General features: G+C 34.6%; 2 protein-coding genes across 2 annotated transcripts; both read left to right on the plus strand.

Moving 5' to 3' along the window:
* The first annotated feature begins 2005 nt into the window (after positions 1 to 2005).
* LOC104220164 (uncharacterized) lies at positions 2006 to 7807 on the plus strand. Its single transcript, XM_009770986.2, has 4 exons — positions 2006 to 2179; positions 3512 to 3601; positions 6708 to 6975; positions 7275 to 7807. The coding sequence occupies exons 1-4, from the start codon at positions 2137 to 2139 to the stop codon at positions 7651 to 7653; spliced, it is 780 nt and encodes a 259-aa protein (XP_009769288.1). The 5' UTR covers positions 2006 to 2136; the 3' UTR covers positions 7654 to 7807.
* A 7031-nt stretch (positions 7808 to 14838) lies between these two features.
* LOC104220163 (uncharacterized protein At2g38710) lies at positions 14839 to 20164 on the plus strand. The gene is made up of 5 exons (XM_009770984.2): positions 14839 to 15252; positions 16818 to 16937; positions 17508 to 17622; positions 19468 to 19561; positions 19685 to 20164. The coding sequence occupies exons 1-5, from the start codon at positions 15149 to 15151 to the stop codon at positions 19879 to 19881; spliced, it is 630 nt and encodes a 209-aa protein (XP_009769286.1). The 5' UTR covers positions 14839 to 15148; the 3' UTR covers positions 19882 to 20164.
* The last annotated feature ends 2963 nt before the right edge of the window (positions 20165 to 23127 follow it).

Below are 23127 nucleotides of genomic sequence, written 5' to 3' on the forward strand. Positions count from 1 at the left end.
AATGTCGGCTTGCCTAGCAAGTGGAATGTTATGCGCCATCACGGGCTCGATGGTGGGAATTCCGGGTCGTAATAGGTGGTTATAATTTCTTATAGACTCTAGTAGAGTTAAAATCAAAATTTATTGTTTTGCTTGTATTTAAAATTAATAAATTGTAGAATTTCAGGAATTTAAAAGAGAAAAATAAGGTAAAATACTTACCTTAAGTCCAGAATTTATTGCTAAAGGAAGTTCATGAAATAATTGATAATCATTATGCTCAATATTATGTCTAAATTGAGCACCACGCATGTATCCCAAAGCCCGGTGACCGAAGCAGATGCTAGTAAAGGAATATCAATGTATTCACCTAAGAGCCTCACGCAAATTCCTATATCTTCTCTCCACGGATGGTGTAATTTCTCAAACGCTAGACAACTAATTAATAGTATATCTACAAATTAAAACAACCGCCCTCTACTCGATTGGTTATAGTTTCGTGCTAATAACGCGTTATAAAACAATAAAAGAAGAAGAGTATTACAGAAAAAAGTAGAGAGAAAGAATTCTTATTGATTTGTGATGAATTACAATAGAATAGAACCCCTCTATTTATAGGAAAAAAGTGACTTAGCCACAACGTAACAAACCCTAAAATCTCTCTAAAATATAGGCTTTCACCATAAATAAAATAATATTTATAACATCTTCTTCTTTTTATCTATACTATATTAAAAGCACGAAGGCTGTTAGTAAAATGTCGTTTGTCTTTTTTGCCCTTTAAATATAGATTTCACACTAGACAAAGTCGTCATTTAGTTATTTTTCTATTTTTTACGTGTTTAAAATTAGCTAAAATTTTGGTGATTAAATCATTCCTTATTTGAAATATGTATCTTTGTATAACGATATTAAATGCATTAAATCTTCTTTTATAAATAAATTAAATTACTAATAATTAGGAGTTTGAAATTATTAATGAATTTGCCACTTTTATTCTCAAATAAAGAAAGTTAAAAGATAAAATCTATATGAATGAAAAAAACATTTAAAGCATACGAAACCAAAGTATGGCTTCCAAAAATCCTACCAAATATGGTGGCTATTCACCAAAGGAAGTTTTTCTTTTTCCATTGATTCCAACAAATAATTCAATGTAGTTTTTCATATATTAAGTTATTTGTATAAGTTGATAAATCTTTGAGAAATTATGATAAAAGCATATGGAGTAACAAATATCCATAATATTAGGATTTAATATTTGGCCATACATATAATAATATTTTTTAAAAAATATATTCAAAGAATATTCTTTTTAAATTCACGTGAATCGATACACCAAAATCTTTATGTAAAGTGATCGACTTTAACCCTTATAAACAAGCACTCATTCTATAACATTTATATACAAAAAAATAAATATAGACACTAATAAATTTTCACATTACCCGCTATTATTATACTCTTTAATTCAATATTAAATTTTTAAATACTTAACTAATAAAAGAACACTTAATAATTGCACATCAACTTCAAATAATATATCTAAATTTAGAGGAGAAAAAATTACTATTACATCCTTATCGTTTAATTTATGTATTCAAGTATATTCTATTAATTAATCCCAAAATAAAGAAGAATTGGATAGATTCAATAACATAATCAGAGGCACTTAAAGCAGAAGTCCAAAATCGTCATTATTTATTTTAAACTTTATTAGAACAATAAATGGGAATATATACGCATTATCATCATTTTCCCAAAAACATCATTTAAGTTTCCTAATATTTTGAAGTTAATTAATTTTTTTGCATTAAATTCTTACTTATTTGAAATGTATATAAACTTTAATGTTAAATATATTGTAAAAATTATTTTCTTTATTTTAATTATATAACTTTTATTTATAACTCAAATAAAATTTTATTATAATATTTATATAATTATTTTAAATATTTAGTCATTAAGGTGGGGTATACGCGCAAAGCGCCTGCGGTAAGACTAGTTGTTTTTATAACATTATCTTAAATTTTTGGTTGAAGTTTAAGTGGTTAAGAGAAAAAACGAGGTACCAAAATCCTATTTTCCGTTTCAGTACCTCGGTTTTTGGATTCATTCCTGCAATTGAAATCCAGGGTTAGAAGAAAGGGGCAAAAGATGTATCATCCAACTAGAGGTGGCGTTCGCGGTGGTCGAGATCGTAAGCTTTCATTTCCCCCTCTTTCCCATCTCTCTTAATCTCGGGTTTCCCCTTATATTGTTAGTCTGATTTCCTTATCGGGTCAGTAATTGGGGAAAATCACCGCTCCCTACAAAGATCGAGTCTTCTTATTGTGTGTTGAATTTGAAGTTAGCAGTTAAATGAGAAGGCTTATTCGATAAACCTTAAATTTTGGAATTGCATTATGTAGATTTATTATAGTGATAAACAAAACCAGATTTTCGCCCAGCACTCAAAAGTAGGATTACAATGGAAAACATTTAGGAGTTATAAGCAACAACAATTACTTTTTTTATTTATGACAAGTGGTGTATGAGCCAGCTTGTGCACTAGCCCATTGGATACCTACTACCTCCCACTAGGTATCGGGCAACTTTGCGCACCAAAGCTTAGGCGGATGGGAAGAAATTCCTAGCATTTTTTGTCTCCCCTGGGATTTGAACCTTAGACCTCATGGTTCTACAATAACAATTACGATGACTATGCTTCAATCCAAGGACTAGGACTCTAGGGTTTAAAATTCAGGCTTTCTAGCTTGGTGGGTTATACATCAGGTCTAGGACTCTAGGGTTTAAAAGTATAAAGGATACTATATTGGGTTTGTGATCTAGGAAGTAGGAACATTGTGTAAAGGGTTACTTGACCGAATAAAGCAGAGAGTTGCCGCAATCATTCTCTTTCTTTTATTTTTGGGTGATAGGCGGGAGGTGGTGTTCAATGCATGTTTATTTTCTGATAATTTGATGTCTGTATTTTTTAAGTCCATGTTTCAATTTCTTAGATTCGGAAGTTTTGTTGTACGTGCTGCTTGTATGGGGTGAATCATGTATGTGCCACAACAAATTAGTTGCTATCTACTGATGCAGCTAGATGTGGTCAGCTATCTTGGCGTCCGCTCCTGCTGGTCATACATATTTTTGTCTGCCTTTTTATATTTTCCCTTCTTATCTGAATGTTTCTCCTTTTTTTTTTTTTGTGGGTGGGTGGGTGGGTGGGGGGGGGGGCGGTCTGCCTTACTAATCCAACTCTCTCCAACAAAAAATGAGGAGACAGATACGCAGATGTCAGGATCACTAGATCTAAGCTCTTCCTAGAGTCATGAGTTTCGAGTAATGATCATACTTACCTTTCAGAAAAAAAATTGAATTTTGAGTTATGATGCTATCTAGTTCAGAAACGCTTAATGAAGTCTCTCTGTAGATGGCATAGGTTGTTCTAGCACAAAATTATTTTGTTTTTGGAGAATCAAACTGTTATGCCTATGTCCTATTATGTAGTATTTCCTAATGTACAATTTCTTTGCTGCAACAGAATTTAGCTGGGATGACGTGAAGGTCGATAAACATCGAGAAAATTATATAGGTCATAGTATCAAAGCACCAGTTGGGAGATGGCAGAAAGGTATTTATTCTTGTTCTCGTAGTATATCACAATTGCAATTGCTGGAAATTAGTCGATAAGAAACATATTGCTTCTGCTGTTTTCCCTTTGATACGTGCTAATTTCATTAGCAGTTTGTGCCCATTGTAAGTAAAAGAATGGTCCTAACTACATATGTTGATCCCTATGTATAAGAGCTGCTCTTTCCTTTTCTCTTTTTTCTTTTTTTCTTAATTATGAATTTTCTTCTTCTTCCACTTATAAAAATGGCTAAAAGAATTATTCTTCTTCTGAAGATTGTAGATATGAAAAAAAGTAATACATGAAGTATCACAGTACTTCATGTTACCTTTTATTTGCTGCTGCAATTATTCTATTATCTTCTATTACCATACAATGCACCATAAGTGATAGATTTTGCAGGATGTTCCTATTGTATGTTGTATTGAGTTTTTGATCGATCAGTCTAGTTTTTTAGTCAAGCATGTAATAGAAATGCCAAGGGAAGTATACTTTAGAATAAATGAACTCATACCAAATATATTAATGTCACAAAGATTATGTACGAAGGAGCAATCAAAGGTGTGTGAACAGTATAAAAGAGTTTAGTAATTTTTTAAAAAAAATAGGTAAGAAGGGAGTTTAGTATAATGGTAGGTTTACACCAAGGGTCCCTGTCTTGCCCTACTTTTCCCTGCCCCATTGCCATCCGTATACAGAGTCCTATGTGATAAGTAAATACTTAATAAAGTGAAAGGAAGTTGTATAAAAGTTTTCAGACTAGCAATATTGTGTAGGAGTGAATATTGGGCTATAAGGCCTATCAACATCTTAAACCGATTAAAAGAGGGGCTATCAACAACTTGAATGATGTTGAAATTGCGAATCTTTGTATGGTTGTCCAACTATACAAGATTGAAAAAGATTAGAGATGATCACATCAACAGAGGGTGCAAGTAGCACATATAATATAATAAATAACTGAAATACCCTTATCGAGAAAAAAAATAAACTGAAAGAGGCCTACAATTACATCGAGGAAATTTTATTAAAAGACCTTATCCCTTGGAATCTGTATGTATTTAGCCAAGAAAAGCACATAACAGTAGCAAAAGATTCATATAGGCTACACGAACTAGTTGGAATTAGACTTGGTGGTTATTGTTGCTTACATTAGGTCGTGTGATTTCTTGTTTTATTCTGGTTACAGACTTGTATGTGCATGTAAGATAAGTGTGAAGTTTAGAGAATCTCTAGCTTTAGGTAACTCCGAGGTTGCCTTAAAAGACAATTATGTACTGAAAATTGAAACAAAATTGAATGGAGTTCAATAGATACAAAAAATTCTTATAGAGACGACTAGTTTATGATTGAGGCATAGTTGATTGATTTGCCTTATTGGTTGTTGGGGGAGAGTGATACAGATACCTCAGTCCTAAACGAGTTGTAGTCGGCTATATGAATCCTCATTGATCATGTTTCTCCATGTAAACTCATTCTAAGGCCTATATTATGCAAGATACAAATAATAACAAAAATGTGTTTGAAGTTCTCTACATTTTCAACTGACATATAAATCTCTGTCAAGACTAAAAGATTCCTAGAAAGCATAAGATCTAAAGTGACTTACTAATATGTCTAAAATATATCCCAACTAATTTGTATTGCCTATATAGGTCATCTTCTTCCATCATACCCTACCTTTGGCCAAGTATCAGGGGCGGACCACATGGTGCCAAGGGGGTTCAACTGAACCCGCTTTGTTAGAAAATTATACTGTGTATAGAGGTAAATTATATTTAAAACGGAGAAGATAAGTTTAAAAATATTATTTGAACCCGCTTGAACCAAGTGAAATCTCTGTCGAGATGGTGCCGGGGGTTCAAATTGGCATCGGGTAACCAGGTTCAAATCCAATACAGTGCACATTTCTATTTTTTATTTTGTCTGCATTTGGAACGGCGTGTGTGCAAATTAACCATACAGTAGGCGATATTGTGTTTCAAATCAACCAAGTTTTCCCTTCTAAATTTATTTTACTCTCATGTCCTATTCCTACTCATTTTTCTGTTTCACTTTATTTTTTTTGCTTGAATACAATAAAAACTATTCCATAGTTTAATCTGCTTTATAAAAATAAAAGACTAAACCTATCTACAAAGTTAATTTTGGTTCTTCCTTTCTTAAATTTTGATATAACATGCAAGTATATTTATTGAAATCATTTATAATCTGTTAGTTTAATTTAATTATTAATGCTTAATTATTTTATACTAAATTTTCTGCTTTGGTGTATAGGTCTTTTTTCATTGTTATTGGTTTATCATTTATAAATCTTTTTAGTTCTCTATTTTCTGCAAGTAACAGCTTCTTAGTAATAACAAAATATTTAAATATTTTAGGGTTAATAAACTTTTGTTAAATCAAATAGAAAGTTGATAAATCTGTTGTACCTTCTTTCAAAATATTTTTTTCAACTTTGTTAAAATTTTAGTGTGCCAACTTTAAAATGAATTTATTTTGAGATTGTGTTACGAACAAAAAGAAAAAAAAAGTTATCGAATCATGCTTGTAATAAATTGAACGCTTATACTATTAGCTACCATCATCATTTATTGAACCCGCTTGTGCAAAATCCTGGGTCCGCTACGGCTAGGTATGCATAGATTCCAAGTGATTTGAGGTCTACCTCGTCCCCTTCTAATAATTTCATTTCGCACTAAGAGTGCATCTGGAGGTAGACGTAGGACATAAACAAACAATCTCTAGCGTCCTCCTCTCATTTATCCTTGATGTGTGCTAATTGCACCTTCTGGCAGGTGTGGTAATTTTTATCTTGTCTAATCTTGTATCCTCGGAGGAAATTTTCTGCCCTGCTTTGTAGACTGTAATTATCTTGCTAAGTCTGAAGATGCATGTTTGGATAAAGCTAGCCGATATAGATTTGAAGTTATAAATAACATGTTGGATTCATGAGGTACTGAATGCATATTTTATCTGGAAATTCTAGTGCTTTTTTACTGGGAGAGCTGGGGTAAGTTGCGCTGAACATTCTATTTCTTCATTACATAGACTTAATTAGTGGCATATTTCACATCTTGTTGTGGTGTTTTTCCCCTCTGTGCAGGGAAAGATCTTCATTGGTACACCCGCGATAAGAAATCCCAGGAAAAGGATATGGAGGCAGCAAAAGAAGAAATACGTAGGATTAAAGAAGAGGAGGAGCAGGCAATGAGGGAGGCGCTGGGCTTAGCTCCTAAGCGTGCCACACGTCCTCAAGGTACTCGGCTAGATAAACATGAGTTTTCTGAACTTGTGAAGAGAGGTTCAACTGCAGAAGACTTGGGAGCAGGCCATTCTGAAGCAGCTCGGGTAGATGGACTTGGTTTCTCAAAGTAAGTATTGGTTCTCTAGCAATGAAAGTTCTCTCTAGATTTTGTGATTCTTAGCAGTCATTTTATTTCTTATGTTGTGCATTATGCGCAGTATATTTTCCGCACCCTTTAGCTTTTTTCTCATGGATGAATTTCTCAGTTTCATTGCTAGTCGAGGAATGTTGGCTTGACTTTAAAGACGAAAGGTTCTAGAGTAACTAAATTAAGATTTAAAGAAAATAATAAAGGACTACTGTGTGGATTTGTTTCTTCTTTATTCTGTACGGGTGCCTAATCATGTTTGTTAACGCATTCTGCAGATTGCCCAAACCTTGGGAAGAGCCAATTTCACCATCGGCTTTTCCATCTAATCCGATCAATGAGCCTGCAGAAAAGATTAATGTGAGTGTAACTGCTGCTGCACCCCTACAGAATGAAGAAGAGTCAGAGGATGAAAGGAGCCAAAAGAAGAGGAGGCGAGAAGAGAAGAGACGGGAAAAAGATGAAAGGAGAGAGAAGCGACACTTGCAGGATACAGATGATAAGAGGAAACAGTCCCGCGATTCAGACGATAAGAGGAAACGTTCCCGCGATTCAGACGATAAGAGGAAGCATACCCGAGATTCAGATGACAGGAGGAAACACAAGAAAGACAAGGAGAAGAGAAGAAGACATGATTCGGATTCGGATTCGGATTAACTTGAATAATCCTTGTACTCATTGTGTGCTACGACCATTTACTTTAACAATTACGTTCTGGATATTTGTGTTGGATACAATTAAATACTTTAACAAAATGTACCATGGAACTCTTTTGCCTGCTTTCTTTTACAAACAGGGATAGATTTCATTATATCATGTCTTTTTTTCCTACTGTTGCCGAAAATGAAGAAAACACTTGCCGATAATTTTCAAGGAACCTAAAAATTTAATACGATTGTGCGCCTGTTTGGTAAGTTAGTACTAAAATCCAGTTTTTTCACGAAGTAAGCCCGTGCTGCATTCAATATACATTTCATGGTATTTATATGTTGTGAAAAGGACCCAAAGGTCATCCTTAATGTGATGTTTAGTAGAAGGTCGCTACTTCTCCTTTATTTTCGACCAACTACTTTCTCTTTTTAAACAATCTATATCCTCCACACCTAATTAGCACTTGACGATTATCCAAGTGTAAGCGATCTTACTTATTGGTGGGGGTTCGACTTGTAAGCTAGTTTTTGTTTAATCAGATAGTGACTGGTGCTTCTTTAGCTCTGCATTATACATCTCATGTGGATCAAACTTCTATTATAGTTTACGTTTTTAGTTAACATGAGAACATAAGATATATAAAAATATAAAACTATAAGGCATTTTATGCTTAACATAAAATCTTAAGGACGGAATTAGTTCTATTCTCGAATGGATCTAGGTTTTTCAGGTACTTAATTTCAATTGTCTACCATGACATTATTGCATGCAATTAAACGATTGATACAATAACCAATAGTATGATGTTCAAACCAAGGATTTATAAGAATTTTAAAACACCTAAGAATGAGGGGATTATAATTATTCGAACCAAATTAGATTCTAGACTACATCTTTAGTTGACCAGGATGAAAGTTGAAACAAAACTTGTGTTTTATTTTTCTCAATTGTGTTCTATAGCTTTTTCACAAAATGCAATTCAATCGGACGCTTAAACTGTGAGAAAGTTTGAACGTGTTATTACAATAATAATCTAGTGTAATTCTTGTTGGATTTTGTTATTAATAATAAAAGAAGAGTGAATGGAAAATGGTGGGAAAAGAAATGGAGGGAAATGAAATTTTGAATGAGTTCACGTTACTAATGCAATTTGTCCCTTATTGGTAGAAGGAAAGAAAATCTTTGTGTATATGTAGAGAAGCTCATCTTTTAACTCTTAAAGAGCTAAGAAGAAGGCAAGCCTCACGCCGCCGTCGTCGCTTGGCTCGGCTTCGGCGGATTTGGTCAAAGATTGATTGATTAATCTTTTTGGACAAAATTATTTTCAAATATTTAATTAATTAATCAAAATTAATTAACGAAAATTCAAATCACCCATGACCCGCGACCCGGTCCGGTCCAATTTTTTCTTTCCCAGATTATTTTAAATCCGTTTAATTTTCCCGCAAATGTGTATTTGTTTTTGATAAAGTTGTTGTAAGCAAGAATGAAATGTATGTTGGAAAAGGCTACCTCACAGAGGACCTTTTCAAACTCAATGTAATGGTTGTTGACAGTATGAATAAAATTTCAGCTTCTTATTTATTGGAGTCAAATGATTTATGGCATATTCGTTTAGGACATGTCAATTATAAAATCTTGCGGAAGTTAATTAATTTAGAAGTATTGCCTAAATTCGAGTGTAATAAATCGAAATGTCAAATATGTGTTGAATCTAAGTTTGTAAAACATCCTTATAAGTCTGTTGAAAGGAATTCAAATCCTTTAGACTTAATTCATCTGATATTTGCGATATGAAGTCGACGCCATCTCGAAGTGGGAAAAAGTATTTTATTACTTTTATTGACGATTGCACTCGATATTGTTATGTTTATTTGCTTAATAGTAATGATGAAACAATTGAAGCATTTAAGCAATACAAGAATGAGGTAGAAAATCAATTGAATAAAAAGATCAAAATGATTAGAAGTGATAGAGGTGGAGAATATGAATCTCCGTTTGCAGAAATATGTTCGGAATATGAAATTATCCATCAAACTACTGCACCTTACACACCTCAAACCAACGGAATTGTGAAAAGAAAAAATCGGACATTAAAAGAAATGATGAATTCTTTATTAATAAGTTCCGGATTACCGCAGAGTTTGTGTGGAGAAGCTATCCTTACAGCTAACCGAATACTCAATAGAGTACCCCACAACAAAACGCAATCTATTCCATATGAAAAATGGAAAGGAAGAAAACTCAACTTGAAATATTTCAAAGTGTGGGGGGTGTCTAGCAAAGGTACAAGTTCCTTTACCTAAAAGGGTTAAAATTGGACAAAAAATAGCAGACGTTTTCATTGGATATGCTACAAACAGTAAAGCATGTCAGTTTTTGGTTCATAAATCCGATAATCCCGAGATTCATGTTAATACGGTAATGGGATCGGATAATGTTGAATTCTTTGAAAGCATCTATCCGTATAAAACTGAATGCGAGTCGTTAAGTGAAAGACCTAAACGACCTTGGGAAGAACCAAAGGAAAATACTCCAAGTATAGAAGATCCAAGGCGTAGTAAACGTCAAAGAACATCTACTTCCTTTGGACCAGATTTTGTGACATTTTTACTTGAAAATGAGCCTCAAACTTTTAAAGTAGCTATGTCGTCTTCTGATTCAGCGTTTTGGAAAGAGGCAGTCAATAGTGAGATTCAATCAATTTTGGATAACCATACATGGGAATTGGTTGATCTTCCTTCGGGAAATAAGCCTTTAGGTTCGAAATGGATCTTTAAACGAAAAATTAAAGTTGATGGCACTATTGACAAATATAAGGCAAGACTTGTTGTTAAAGGTTATAGACAAAAGGAAGGTCTTGATTACTTTGATACTTACTCGCCAGTAACAAGGATAACATCTATTAGGGTTTTAGTGGCACTAGCGGCCGTGTATGGTTTTGAAATCCATCAAATAGATGTTAAAACAACTTTCTTAAATGGAGAATTGGAGGAAGATATTTACATGGAACAACCTGAGAGTTTTGTGGTTCCTGGTAAAGAAAAGAAAGTGTGCAAACTTGTTAAATCGCTTTATGGACTTAAACAAGCACCCAAACAATGGCATGCAAAATTTGACCAAACAATGTTGGCAAATGGATTTAAAATCAACGAGTGTGACAAATGTGTTTACATTAAAAACACTCCAGGTCATGAAGTCATTGTTTGTTTTTATGTTGATGACATGTTGCTAATGAGCAAAAGTATGACAGATATAAATGCTACAAAACGCATGTTGTCTAGCAAATTCGACATGAAAGACTTAAGAGTTGCTGATGTGATCTTAGGAATCAGAATTCACAAAACTCCACAAGGTCTAGCATTATCATAGTCTCACTATATTGAAAAGGTACTTGACAAGTTTAAGTATTTGGATTTCAAAATTGCCAAGACTCCAATTGACGTGAGTTATGCACTTCAAAAGAATGAAGGTGAAAGTGACTCACAACTGGACTATGCAAGAGTATTGGGAAGTTTGATGTATATCATGAATTGTACGCGACCATATATAGCATGTGCTATTAGCAAACTGAGTTGGTTTACAAGTAATCCCAATCAAATACATTGGATGGTAATGAAACGGGTTTTGGGATATCTGAAACATACCCAAAATTATGTTTTGCATTATAACAAATATCCTTCCGTGATTGAGGGATATAGTGATGCAAATTGGATCATCAAATCGTCTGAAGTTAAATCCACGAGTGGATATGTTTTCACAATTGGGGGTGGAGCAGTATCTTGGAAATCATCCAAACAAACGTGCATCGCTCGTTCTACAATGGAATCTGAATTCATAGCTTTAGATAAGGCCGGTGAACAAGCTGAATGTCTCCAGAATTTTTTGGAAGATATTCCATTTTGGCCCAAACCTTTGGCACCTATTTGTATACATTGTGATAGTCAAACGACAATAGGTAGGGCAGGGAGCGTTATGTATAATGAAAAATCTCGTCATATTATACGGAGACACAATACCATTAGACAACTACTCTCTAGTGGTGTTATCACAATTGACTACGTAAAGTCAAGAGATAACGTGGCGGATCCACTTACAAAAGGCCTATCTAGAAAGGCGGTTGAAAGATCATCAAAGAGAATGGGGTTAAAGGCCTAGGACAAGTCATCATGGCGGTAACTCTCCCTAGTAGACTGGAGATCCCAAGAGTTATGTTCAAAGAGATTAAACAAAGTTATGAATGACGGTTCAACATTGTCAACTAACTCAATCCATTCTCGTGATGAAGACAATGTTCAAAAACAAGGTAAAGCATTAAGGCTTTTTGATGAGTCAAAAAGCTTAAAGCTTTTTAATGATTTGCTAAGTCTGACAGGATATGACCAGATAGTGTGTCTTTAGGATTACACGTTTAGGAATCACCTATGTAAGTGTGAAGTGTAAGACGCTTCAAGGAGAATGAAAGTAAAGGCCCATTCTCTAAGCACTCATGAAACTAGGCGGTGTTCATGGTTGAAACGAACACAGCCGTGAGAACCATAGATGGTTAAGGATTGATTGTGTGACTTATGTTGTCTAGGTATACAACAAAGCTCGACGGTTCAAAGATATCAAATCTACCAATTGACCGAGTGTATCCGATATAAGTTCACTACGGAAAGTTCAAAGGGAAACCTACTTATCCAGATGCAATTAATTCTTGCATGTGAAACACACACACGTCCGTGCATTTCTTTAAGTTTATAGCCATTCCTCATTCATGTGGGGTATTGTTGGATTTTGTTATTAATAACAAAAGAAGAGTGAATGGAAAATGGTGGGAAAAGAAATGGTGGGAAAAGAAATGGAGGGAACCGAAATTTTGAATGAGTTCACTTTACTAATGCACTTTGTCCCTCATTGGTAGAAGGAAATAAAATCTTTGTGTATATATAGAGAATCTCATCTTTTAGCTCTTAAAGATCTAAGAAGAAGGCAAGTCTCGCGCCGTCGTCGTCGGTCACTCGCTCGGCTCGACTTCGGCTTCGGCTTCGGATTTGGTCAACGATTGATTGATTAATCTTTTTGGACAAAATTCTTTTCAAATATTTAATTAATTAATTAAAATTAATTAACAAAAATTCAAATCACCGATGACCCGCGAGCCGGTTCGGTCCAATTTTTCTTTCCCGGATGATTTTAAATCCGTTTAATTTTCCTGCAATATTTCCAACAGCTATGACTGTTCTGAAAGGTTGCAAACCTTTTCAGAAACAATACCAAATTGGCTATAAATATTCCTTCAAATCCGAGAATATTTACTTACGAAATTTTCTAATAATCTTCTTCTTCTTCTTCTGCACAAAAATTCCAGTGTGTTTTATAGCCTTTGAGTGGTTCGCTGTTCATCTGCGTTTTTGGTACCAATACGCTGGTGAGTTAAATCGTTCTATCTTAGGAGGATATATTCCAGAACCTCGGGTACTTGAGGGGGATAATTTCCTTAAGGACACACTGTGTATTCAGTGGGCTCGATTTGTTCCTATACTATTTTTCAGAATTTATTTTGAAATTACTATACTGTTTCTAGAATATGTTTTGACGTTCTAGTTCTACTAACTTTCTGTTTCTATTTTTCAAAAAGTTTATTATTTTATTTTACAGCAATACATATTTCAATAACAATTCTATAAGTGGGCTATCATTTGAGGGTAGAATGTCTATAGATTCTATAGACTACGTTTTATTGGAAAACATTATTAGAGTATGTTTGGAAAGCCACCCAGGAATTGGATTTGAGTGTAATTGGGTGTAATTACACGGTTTGACATGTTTGTTTGGCCAAGTAATTACTTGGTCAGCATGGAATTGGGTATAATCAGAGGGGTGTAATTATACTCTCCAATTCTCAAGGGAGAGGTGAGAATTGGTGATAATTACACTGTGTAATTACAAGGCTGCCTTTTAGTTTCTTGCCTTTTTGTTTTTATTTTAATTTATTTTCTTTATAACTTTTTAATTCTATTATTTTACTTTTTAATTTTTATTTGTACTTTTTAATTTCTTTTGAAATTTTAAAATATTTTTTTCTTTGTACATTATTTATCTTTTATTTCTCTACTTTTACTTCTTGTGATTCCGTGTAATTGCTTATATTTTATTATTCTATTTTTTGAAACTACACCTCCTAATATTAGAAATAATGAGTCATTAACAAACTTGACATATAATGAGTGATGCAATTAAAGTGAAATTTCGTTGTTGAATGTGGTTATAAACTTATTGTGTTTCCTAATCTTAAGTTGCAGTGGAACTTACTTATTATTATGTTGGAATTTGACATATTTTTTGAATTTTGAAATTGTGTTATTTCTTGGTTTCAATTTACTTGTTTTAGTAGTATTGCCTCACATTGCATGTTGTTTATTTTTAGTTAGAATTATTAGATTAGTTTTGTCAAACATTTGAATAGTGTTATGATATTGTATTTATAAATATTAATTTATTTTATCAAACATGAATTCCATGATGTTCTTACAAAACGTAAGTTTTTAATTTTTGTAAGTATACAACAACTAAATATTATTAATTTGATATATATATATATATATATATATATATATAAATATAAATTATCTTTACAATATTAGTTATAAATATATGATTACTAATTAATGTATATTCACGAAAAAATATATATCTTAAATACCAAATATATTATCATTTATACTTATAAAAATTTGTAGGCATATATTTATAATATTAACTTTTAAATTTTGATAATTATTTCATTTAAAATTTAATTTGACTGTATAATTATATTTGTGCAACCAAACAGTAAATTTGTAATTACATTGTAATTATACTATGACAAACAAACAGGTCGTCGTAATTACACAACTATATAATTACTAGACTGTATAATTACTACTCTAATAATTATACCAATTCCAATTAACAGGTTGCTTTCCAAACAGACTCTTACTGTTTAGACGAGGGATTAAAACTAGGAAATTCTAATGTTGCTTTCAAGTCTTTTGTCACGCAACGTAAATGTAGTAAAATATGATAGTTTCCAGCAATCGAGGGGCTTTTTTGGCCTTTCTCTAGAAGGTTGGTCCCTGACGACATTAATGCAAAAAAATAATTGGAGAAACTATTAATTATATTTGGATTAAAATTTAAAAACATAGTACAGTAATTATTTTATTTGGAGTAATAGAAAAACAAAAAGGAAAAAGCTGAGCAATATGGCTTTTCCACTACTCTAAATAATTCTTGGGAACCATTAAAGCAAAAACTCAAAAAGAGCCAAAGGGGAAAAGGAAGGAGAATACTCTAAAGGCTCTTTCCTTTTATTCTGCACTCAATTCTGCTTAAGATTTGTTGAAAGCACATAGAAAAAGGGGAAAACCCCTTTTATTAATTGGACTCAAATTGATCCATTGATTGTTAACTGATTGATTGAAAGATCGATTCTTGTTCTGGGTTATATTTGATTTCAATTTAACAAGAGAAAAAAATGGTGTCAGCAAATAAGGAAATGGTTGTTTACTGCTTTGATACATTGGTGGCTCACTACAACAAAGAACAGCCGCCTCCTCCTGCTTTTGATGAGGGTGAACAGTATGTTACTTTTTCCTTTTCCCCTTTTCTTTTAGCCTAAAAATAGAGACACCCACATCTCTATTCTTGCAAAATCTGGTCCTTTTTTACTTTTCAATACATGGGGTATTTTGAAATTTAATATACATGATGTGTAAAAATTTCTTTACTATCCTTTTGGGATATAGAGTGGAAAATAGACAACATTGTACCTGGGTATGTGCAATTTCTCTATTTTTAGATTGGAATGAATTAGATTGTTTTGTGCTAGTTGTTTAGTTGAGTGTTTTACTGTGGATCAGTTTACATTCTTGGTTGCATGTGCTTTCGAGATGTGATTTTTTACTTTTATCGAAGAGGAGCGTTGGAGCAACTGTAAAGTTGTCTCGGTGTGATTTATAGGTCACAGATTCGAGCTGGATTCGAGATGTAGAAACCGCCACTATGCCCTTTTCGAAACGAAATTCACCCAAATTAATTAGCTATTTCGTTAATTAATTGTATTAAAGTATAACAAACACTATTTCCTTTTTATTGTAGTACTTTTTTTCTTTATCTTTCTTTTTTCTTCTTTTTTTCTTTTCTACTCTTTTCCCCCCTTTTTCGTTCTCCCATATCATATCCGATTTCCTCCATTGCTGATGCCTTCTCCATTTTCCATTTTCGTCACCAATTTCACTTGACAAAATGCATGAATTTCTGCCTTCACCCATTTAACACCACCAAAAATGGGAAAAGGGGAAAAAGAGAAGAATAGAAAAAAAAGAAAGAAAAGAGAAAGGTAAAGAAAAAAAAAGCGCTAATAAAAAGGAAATAATGTTTGTAATACACTTTAATACAATTAATTAACAAAATAGCTAATTGGTTTGGGTGTATATGGACCAATTGTGACCATAAGGGCATATATGGACCAACTATGTGACTATATGGGCATATATGGACCAACTATGTGACGGTAAGGGCATTCTTGAGCTAAAGTGTTTACAAAGGGCAAATGTACTCAATTTTGTATGGTACAGGGGCATATTTGGACCTTTTCCGCTTTTCAAATAGGATTTTATGTAGGGAACTTCTTTTTCGACATATGGGAAGCTTCCTTTTCCATATAATTTCCCCTACTTGTAGTCTTTAATCTTCCTTATAATGTTTAAGGTTTGTGGCTCTGAAACTTGATCTGTTTTAACTCTCTCTATATTATCTTCACTGCAAAATGTAGCTGAGGGTCTCCCGGAAACAGCCTCTCTACCCCTTCGGGGTAGGGGTAAGGTCTGCGTACACTATACCCTCCCCAGACCCCACTGATGGGATTTTACTAGGTTGATGTTGTTGTGTAAAATGTTTTTAAGTCTAGTGTTGATAAGCTGCCTGTCAGTTCTGTACTGGTAAGGCTTTATTATTTTCCCTTTTGTATACTAACCAAAATGCTAGCGTTAGTCTTACTGGTAAGGCTTTATTATTTTCCCTTTTGTATACTAACCAAAATGCTAGCGTTAGTCTTAATCTTTCATTTGAAACTTATAAAATGCCAAACCAATGCGAAAATTATTTTGAATGCTTTGTTCTCCTGTGGCCCAAATGCATTTCAGTCCATTATTTGTAACTTGGAAGAAAGCAGTGAATGGTGGGGAGCCTCGGTTGCGAGGATGCATTGGCACTCTGGAAGCTCGCTGCATTGTTAATGGTTTTAGGGATTATGCTCTGACAAGGTAAATTACAAGTGAAGTTCTTATATTTGCGGAGCTGTCTTTTTACTTTTTGTAATAATATTTCATGTTTGGTAGCTAATACGGATGAATAAGATTAAGATAATTATGTGATGAGAGTTTCTTGCATGAGTGTTGATTATTAGTGGCAGAAGGATAACAGGCTTGTTCGACTTGGGTATGTTTTTTTAAAAAAACTTTATTTTAATCGATCAGACACTTCTTGAGCTTCTGAAAGCATTCTATTTGCAGACTGCTGTAGTACTTCATAATGATTCAGTATGTGCTATAAAGGATTTTTCTTTTTTTGATAGGTAAGTATGTGATATAAAGATATTTGATCTGTATACAGTTAACTCTTGAGATTGTTGCACTTTCATCTCTTCAGATTTCACTGTTTCTCTTCAAATGACATTTTACATTTCCTTTTCCTTCTCTTTGTTTGTTTTGAGACCATAAATTTGTCATGCTTAAGTTCTGAAAGTAAGTGATTTTGATCATGCCTATATTAAAGCTTGTTATATCCTGTGACACTATATCAGTATTTGTACTGACGTTTGAATTCATTTGCAGTGCCCTCAGGGACCGTCGTTTCCCCCCAATACAGGCTAAAGAGTTACCTACTTTACAGTGTACAGTTTCAATTCTAACTAATTATGAAACTGCAGCTAACTACCTAGACTGGGAGGTACTACTTTTGAACTTACTCTGATTCTTAAAGCAAAGTGGAAATGTACATGCTTTTATGCTTGACGTGCATGTTTATTGATAGTGCATTGGCTTTGCGGAGCAAATTAATGAGCACCAAATGATTTCAAATAAGAAGCAAATACTGCGATAAATAGACTGCTAGATTGCACTTATATGAATGGTGTTGAATCATTGCATGCATTTTTTAGTTTCTAAGACATCATATTGTACTTGGATGAGATGACAGAACTTAGTTTTGTTTGGACGTTGGTGCTCTTGGAAATTTGAATCACAACCATGACAATCAAATATATCTTTGAACTTGTATAAACACCCCCGACATGTAAATCGGTAAAGCTCGGATCAAAGGTGTCTTTCCTCATTTGCTGCCTCGCGAGAATCCGGATTCTGAAAACAAATGTCGGAAGCCTTTTTACATTTTCAAAGTCTCCTCTTGATTTTTAGCTGAATGATCAGACATATGACTTCTGTATGTATTTGTGCATGGGTAAGGTGATCACTATTCACTAGTGCGTAAATCCTCATTATTGACAATCCTCATACCCAGAAGCTAAAAGTAGCTGGGTTGAGGATGATGAGGTGGATGTGTGGGCATACCCGGTTGGATAAGATTGGAATGAAGTTATTCGGGAAAAGGTAGAAGTGACCCCTGTGGAGAATAAGATGCGGGAGGCGAGGTAGAGATGGTTCGGGCATGTTAAGAAGAGAAGTTTAGAAGGTGCGAGCAGTTAGCCTTGGTGGGTAGCATGAGGGTTAGAGGTAGGCTTAAGAAGTCTTAAGGAGAGGTTATTAGGCGGGACATGGCGCAACTGGAGCTGATTGAAGACATGACCCTAGAGAGGAGGGTGTGGAGGTCAACGATTAGGGTAGAAGGTCTATAGATAGTTGAACGTTTCTCTTTGTCTTGCTCAGTTTGCTAGCATTAGTGTTAGTATGATATCTTTTATCCATAGATGACTATTACTATCTAGAGTTTGACTCCATTCTTGGATTCAATCTTATTTCATCTTGTTGTTATTCCTACTTGTTGTAATGACCTTTTTTTTTCCAATCGTTCTCTAGCCGAGGGTCTATCGAAAATACTCTCTGCCCTTCTAGGGGTAGGGGGTAAGACTGCGTACATCTTAACCTCCCTAGACCCCACTTGTGGGAAACTACTGGGTTTGTTGTTGTGAGTTGCTCCGACACGGCAGTCTAGGTGCTGTACCCGTGTCGACACGACACTAGTATGGGTGTGAGTGTGGGGTCCGTACCGAATCTGGTCAAATAATTTTGGGTACTTTGACTAAAAATTTGAGGCGAGATACAATTTGATTCTCGAAATCAAAACCAAAATTGGGGAAAAAAATAGCTTACCGTATCTAGGAAATCAGTCCTTTAATTATCTACAACCTTGAAAATAAAAAAGAAATCTACACTTTACAAGCTATGCTTAAGTATTCCTCGAAAATTTCTCAAAATTTAGAGATATTTTTATATTTTTGAATTATTTTTAGCCAGATCCCCACACCCGTATCCCTACCCGTTCTAGGATCCGTATTCCCGAATCTTAGAATTTACATCTCGAAGGATCCGACCTCTAGATCCGCACCCGTATCGGACACCCGCACCCGTGTCCGAGCAACTTAGTTCACAATATTAGCTACCAGCATCTCGAAAGATCCGACCTCTAGATCCGCACCCGTATCGGACACCCGCACCCGTGTCCGAGCAACTTGGTTCACAATATTATCTACCAGCATTTCTTCCCAACAGTGTGTTTCTCTCTTGTTGGCTGGCTGTACTAGTATTATATTCTCACGAATGTAATGGGTTTGTTCAGGTAGGTACGCATGGGATAATCATTGAATTCACTGACCCTAACTATAACACAAAGAGAAATGCCACATACCTACCTGAGGTCGCCGCTCATGAAGGTGATTTTCTTCCTCCTTCCCTATCACTGATGAGGAGTGTTGTACCTCTTGTCTGTTTAAGATTTTCTGGCGCTTTTGGAACTGATTGAGCTGCAAAATGAACTCTCTGAATTTTGTCTCCAGGGTGGACAGTGATAGAAGCAATTGACTCATTGATACGCAAAGCAGGTTACGAAGGACCTATAACAGAATCACTGAGGAAACGAATCCGTTTAACTCGATACCAGAGCACATTATTTACTATGCACTACAGTGAATATGTGGCTTATGTGAAAAATACCCGAGGTCTCACTCCAGCTATTAATGGTGTGAAACCTTGAAAGTATGGATTGTTTGGAAGAACCTTCCTCTGCGACCAGTGGATTATTATGGTTGACTGGAAGATTGAACTCTTCTAAATTAATGGTTGGAATACTTTGTTATAAATTCCAACCCTCTCCAGTGATTGTTGTCACAATTGTCTTACATTGTTCTTCAAGACTGAAACTGAACTCATTTTCAGTGCCAAGTGCACGAAAAAATTCAAGTTTGACAGTTTCTCTTAAGAAGCTGCATTTGTGGTTAAGTGGTTATAATATAATTGTCTGCTTTCTGTGCTTAAAATCTTATTCCAGTGGATTATGTCCTTTAGATATATACTTAGTTGAGATACAAATACTGAATATTTTCAAATCGTATGGTGAGGCGGAGCCTTGGAGCAATGGTAAAGTTGTCTCCGTATGGCCTATAGGTCACAGGTTCGAGCCGTGGAATCAACCACTGATACTTGCATCAGGGTAGGTTGCCTACATCACATCCCCTTGGTGTGCGGCCCTTTCTTGCACCCCCCGTGAACGCAGAATGCTTCGGGCACCAGCCCCTCCCTGTGATTAAAATGTTATTCCAGCAGGCTATGTCCTTTAGATCTCTACTTAGTTGAGATACAAGTACTGAATATTTTCAAATCGAAGGGCGAGGGGAGCCTTGGAGCAACGGTAAAGACTTGCATCAGAGTAGGTTGCCTAAATCACACCCCCTTAAGGTGCAGCCTTTCCCTGCGTCCCCACACACAATGTCTTATTTGTCATGCTGCTGGATGTCATAGTGATGCTGTTTATTAGATTAGCCATTATGTAGGTTGATAATTATAGTGGAAATTGAGGTAGGTGGTGCATACTTAAGGAGCACACGTATGAGCCAGTGTATGAGCTACATGATGCTGGGGTTAAGTGGTATTAAAAGTTATAGATTTTCATTGCTTCAAAATTCCTATGAAGGGAGTGGTACACAAAACAGTAATCATATTCAGTCTGTGTTTTGTTTAATTGACTTGTCCATATTTCTGATATCTAGCTACAGAATAGGATGACACGAGGGTGTTTGGTTTAGATCAGTTTTTAAGCACTTGTTGGCTTTAACTCCTTTTTATCTTTTGGTTTTCTTTTTGAAATCGCTTGCTTTGTCATAGATACAACAACAACAAACCCAGCATAATTCCACAATTAGGTTCTGTGGAGGGTAGTGTTGTGGAGGGTAGTGTGTACGCAAACTTTATCCTTATCTTGTGGAGGTAGAGAGGTTGTTTCCGATAGCAAAAACGGATTTATAGGATAGTTTATGAGGCACGTGAACCCATGGTTCGCTTCATTAGATTATATTTTATGCATGTATTTTCTATAATTAGTTTAATATTATTTGTTGGCACCCATGTTCCACGAAGGTTGAATGGTGTACTTGATTGAATATTGAATTATTTATCCAAAGGAACATGAATCAATTCCTACTTTAATATATTTTTTCCTCCTTTCTTTAGTGGTGCACTATGTTTTAGAAATCCTAGATACTCCCAAAGGCGGACCCAGAATTTTTACGCAACGGGGGCACATTTATTCTGCTCAACCAGTGCCCCCTAAAAGCTTTTAGTGTTCAGAGTGTCAACTGCTTTAAATTAACCATTTTCAAGGTATATAAGTATATATATATATAGGATTTCATCCGAAGTTTACGGGGTCCGGTGACCCCTCACCCGTACACATGGGTCCACCTCTGGATACGCTTCTGTCAGATAGACCCTCGGCTCAGGAAAATCATAGCACAACATAATTAAAAAGAAATGCTTTGTCATAGATACACCAGATAAAATAATCCAACACATAATATAGAAATAGTTATCTGATCAAATCAAGCAATGATTAGATTGGGGATTTGAAGATCTTGGAGAGCTTTTTATTTCTCTATCGATATTGTCCATTGTACTTCCAACCCTCAAAATGATGACTAGAAGAAAGTTCTCCAACCCTCAAAATGATGACCAGCAGAAAGTTCTCAGGATTTCATTTTCTAGTTAATTAGGGTGTGCAATTAGCTAAAACAACAAATGAGACAAGAACAGAGTCGCGAAGAGAGCTACTAATTGATTGTTACTAGTCATTGATTGGTACTTATATTAAATTAGTCATCGACGGGTAGTGGCCCCCTTGGAGGATAAGATGTGAGATTGAGATGGTTCAGACATGTTAAGAGGAGAAGCATAAAAGTCCCAGTGAGGAGGTGTGAGAGGTTAACCTTGGCGGGTAGGAGGGGTAAAGATATGCCAAAGAAGTCTTAGGAAAAGGTAATTGGCGGGTAGAAGGTTAGTAGGTAGTCGAGTGTCTCCCTTTGTCTTCCTTAGTTCGTTAGCATTAGTGTTAGTTTGTTATCTATTTATTCCTAGATTGTTATTACTACCGTTTATTTGCTACCTTGGTTTCGGCTCTTTTTTTATCTATGTGTTTATACTTGTTGCAATTGCTCCTTTTATCTTTCTTTTAGTCGAGAGTCTTTTGAAACAACCTTTCTGCTTTCTAGGGCAGGAGTAAGGCTGCGTACTGCTCACCCTCTCCAGACCGCACTGGATTTGTTGTTCTTGTGGTCACTCAAGTTTATGATTTTGAAGTTTTATACTTCACTGACACTTATCACTCCACATGATCCCAAAATTTAGATAATAATTACTCACGTACACACATATTAACTCTTCGTAAAAAAAATATATTTCTTGATCTTTTACGGCTTGTTTGGATGATTGTTATGTATCGTTTTATAATATATTGTATTGTATAATATTGTATTGTTTTGATGTATATAATATTTGAATAAATTATATTATTTGTTGTCATTTTATAATATCATGCACTAATAATATAAAAAATAAATAATATCTGTTCTTAATAGTTATTCAAGAAAAAGAATGCCTCTAACTCTTTTACGAGTAGATTGCATGAGTTTGAATCCTCTAAAGTTTTCTTCTTTCAAGGGTTAGTCACTTTATAATACTAATATAATGTAACATATTAAATGAATTGCTGCAATGACGCATAGCATTAATAAAAAACCAATAACAATGATGTAAATCTCCTTCCAAATTATAAAACTTTCAAGAGACAGAAACATATGTTCTGTACCCAGTCAAATACTTAAAATTATTAAAATAGAAAAAGAAAAAAACATGAAAAGTCCAATTGTTCAAATTTCCAAAAAAGCCCTTGTATATTCTTCCTTTTGCCGTGTCAGCGTAATTTAGCTTAAAAGTATGTAAACCGTCTACC

Source organism: Nicotiana sylvestris, chromosome 5 (genome assembly GCF_000393655.2).
Source record: "Nicotiana sylvestris chromosome 5, ASM39365v2, whole genome shotgun sequence".
In the NCBI taxonomy this organism is placed as follows: Eukaryota; Viridiplantae; Streptophyta; class Magnoliopsida; order Solanales; family Solanaceae; genus Nicotiana; species Nicotiana sylvestris.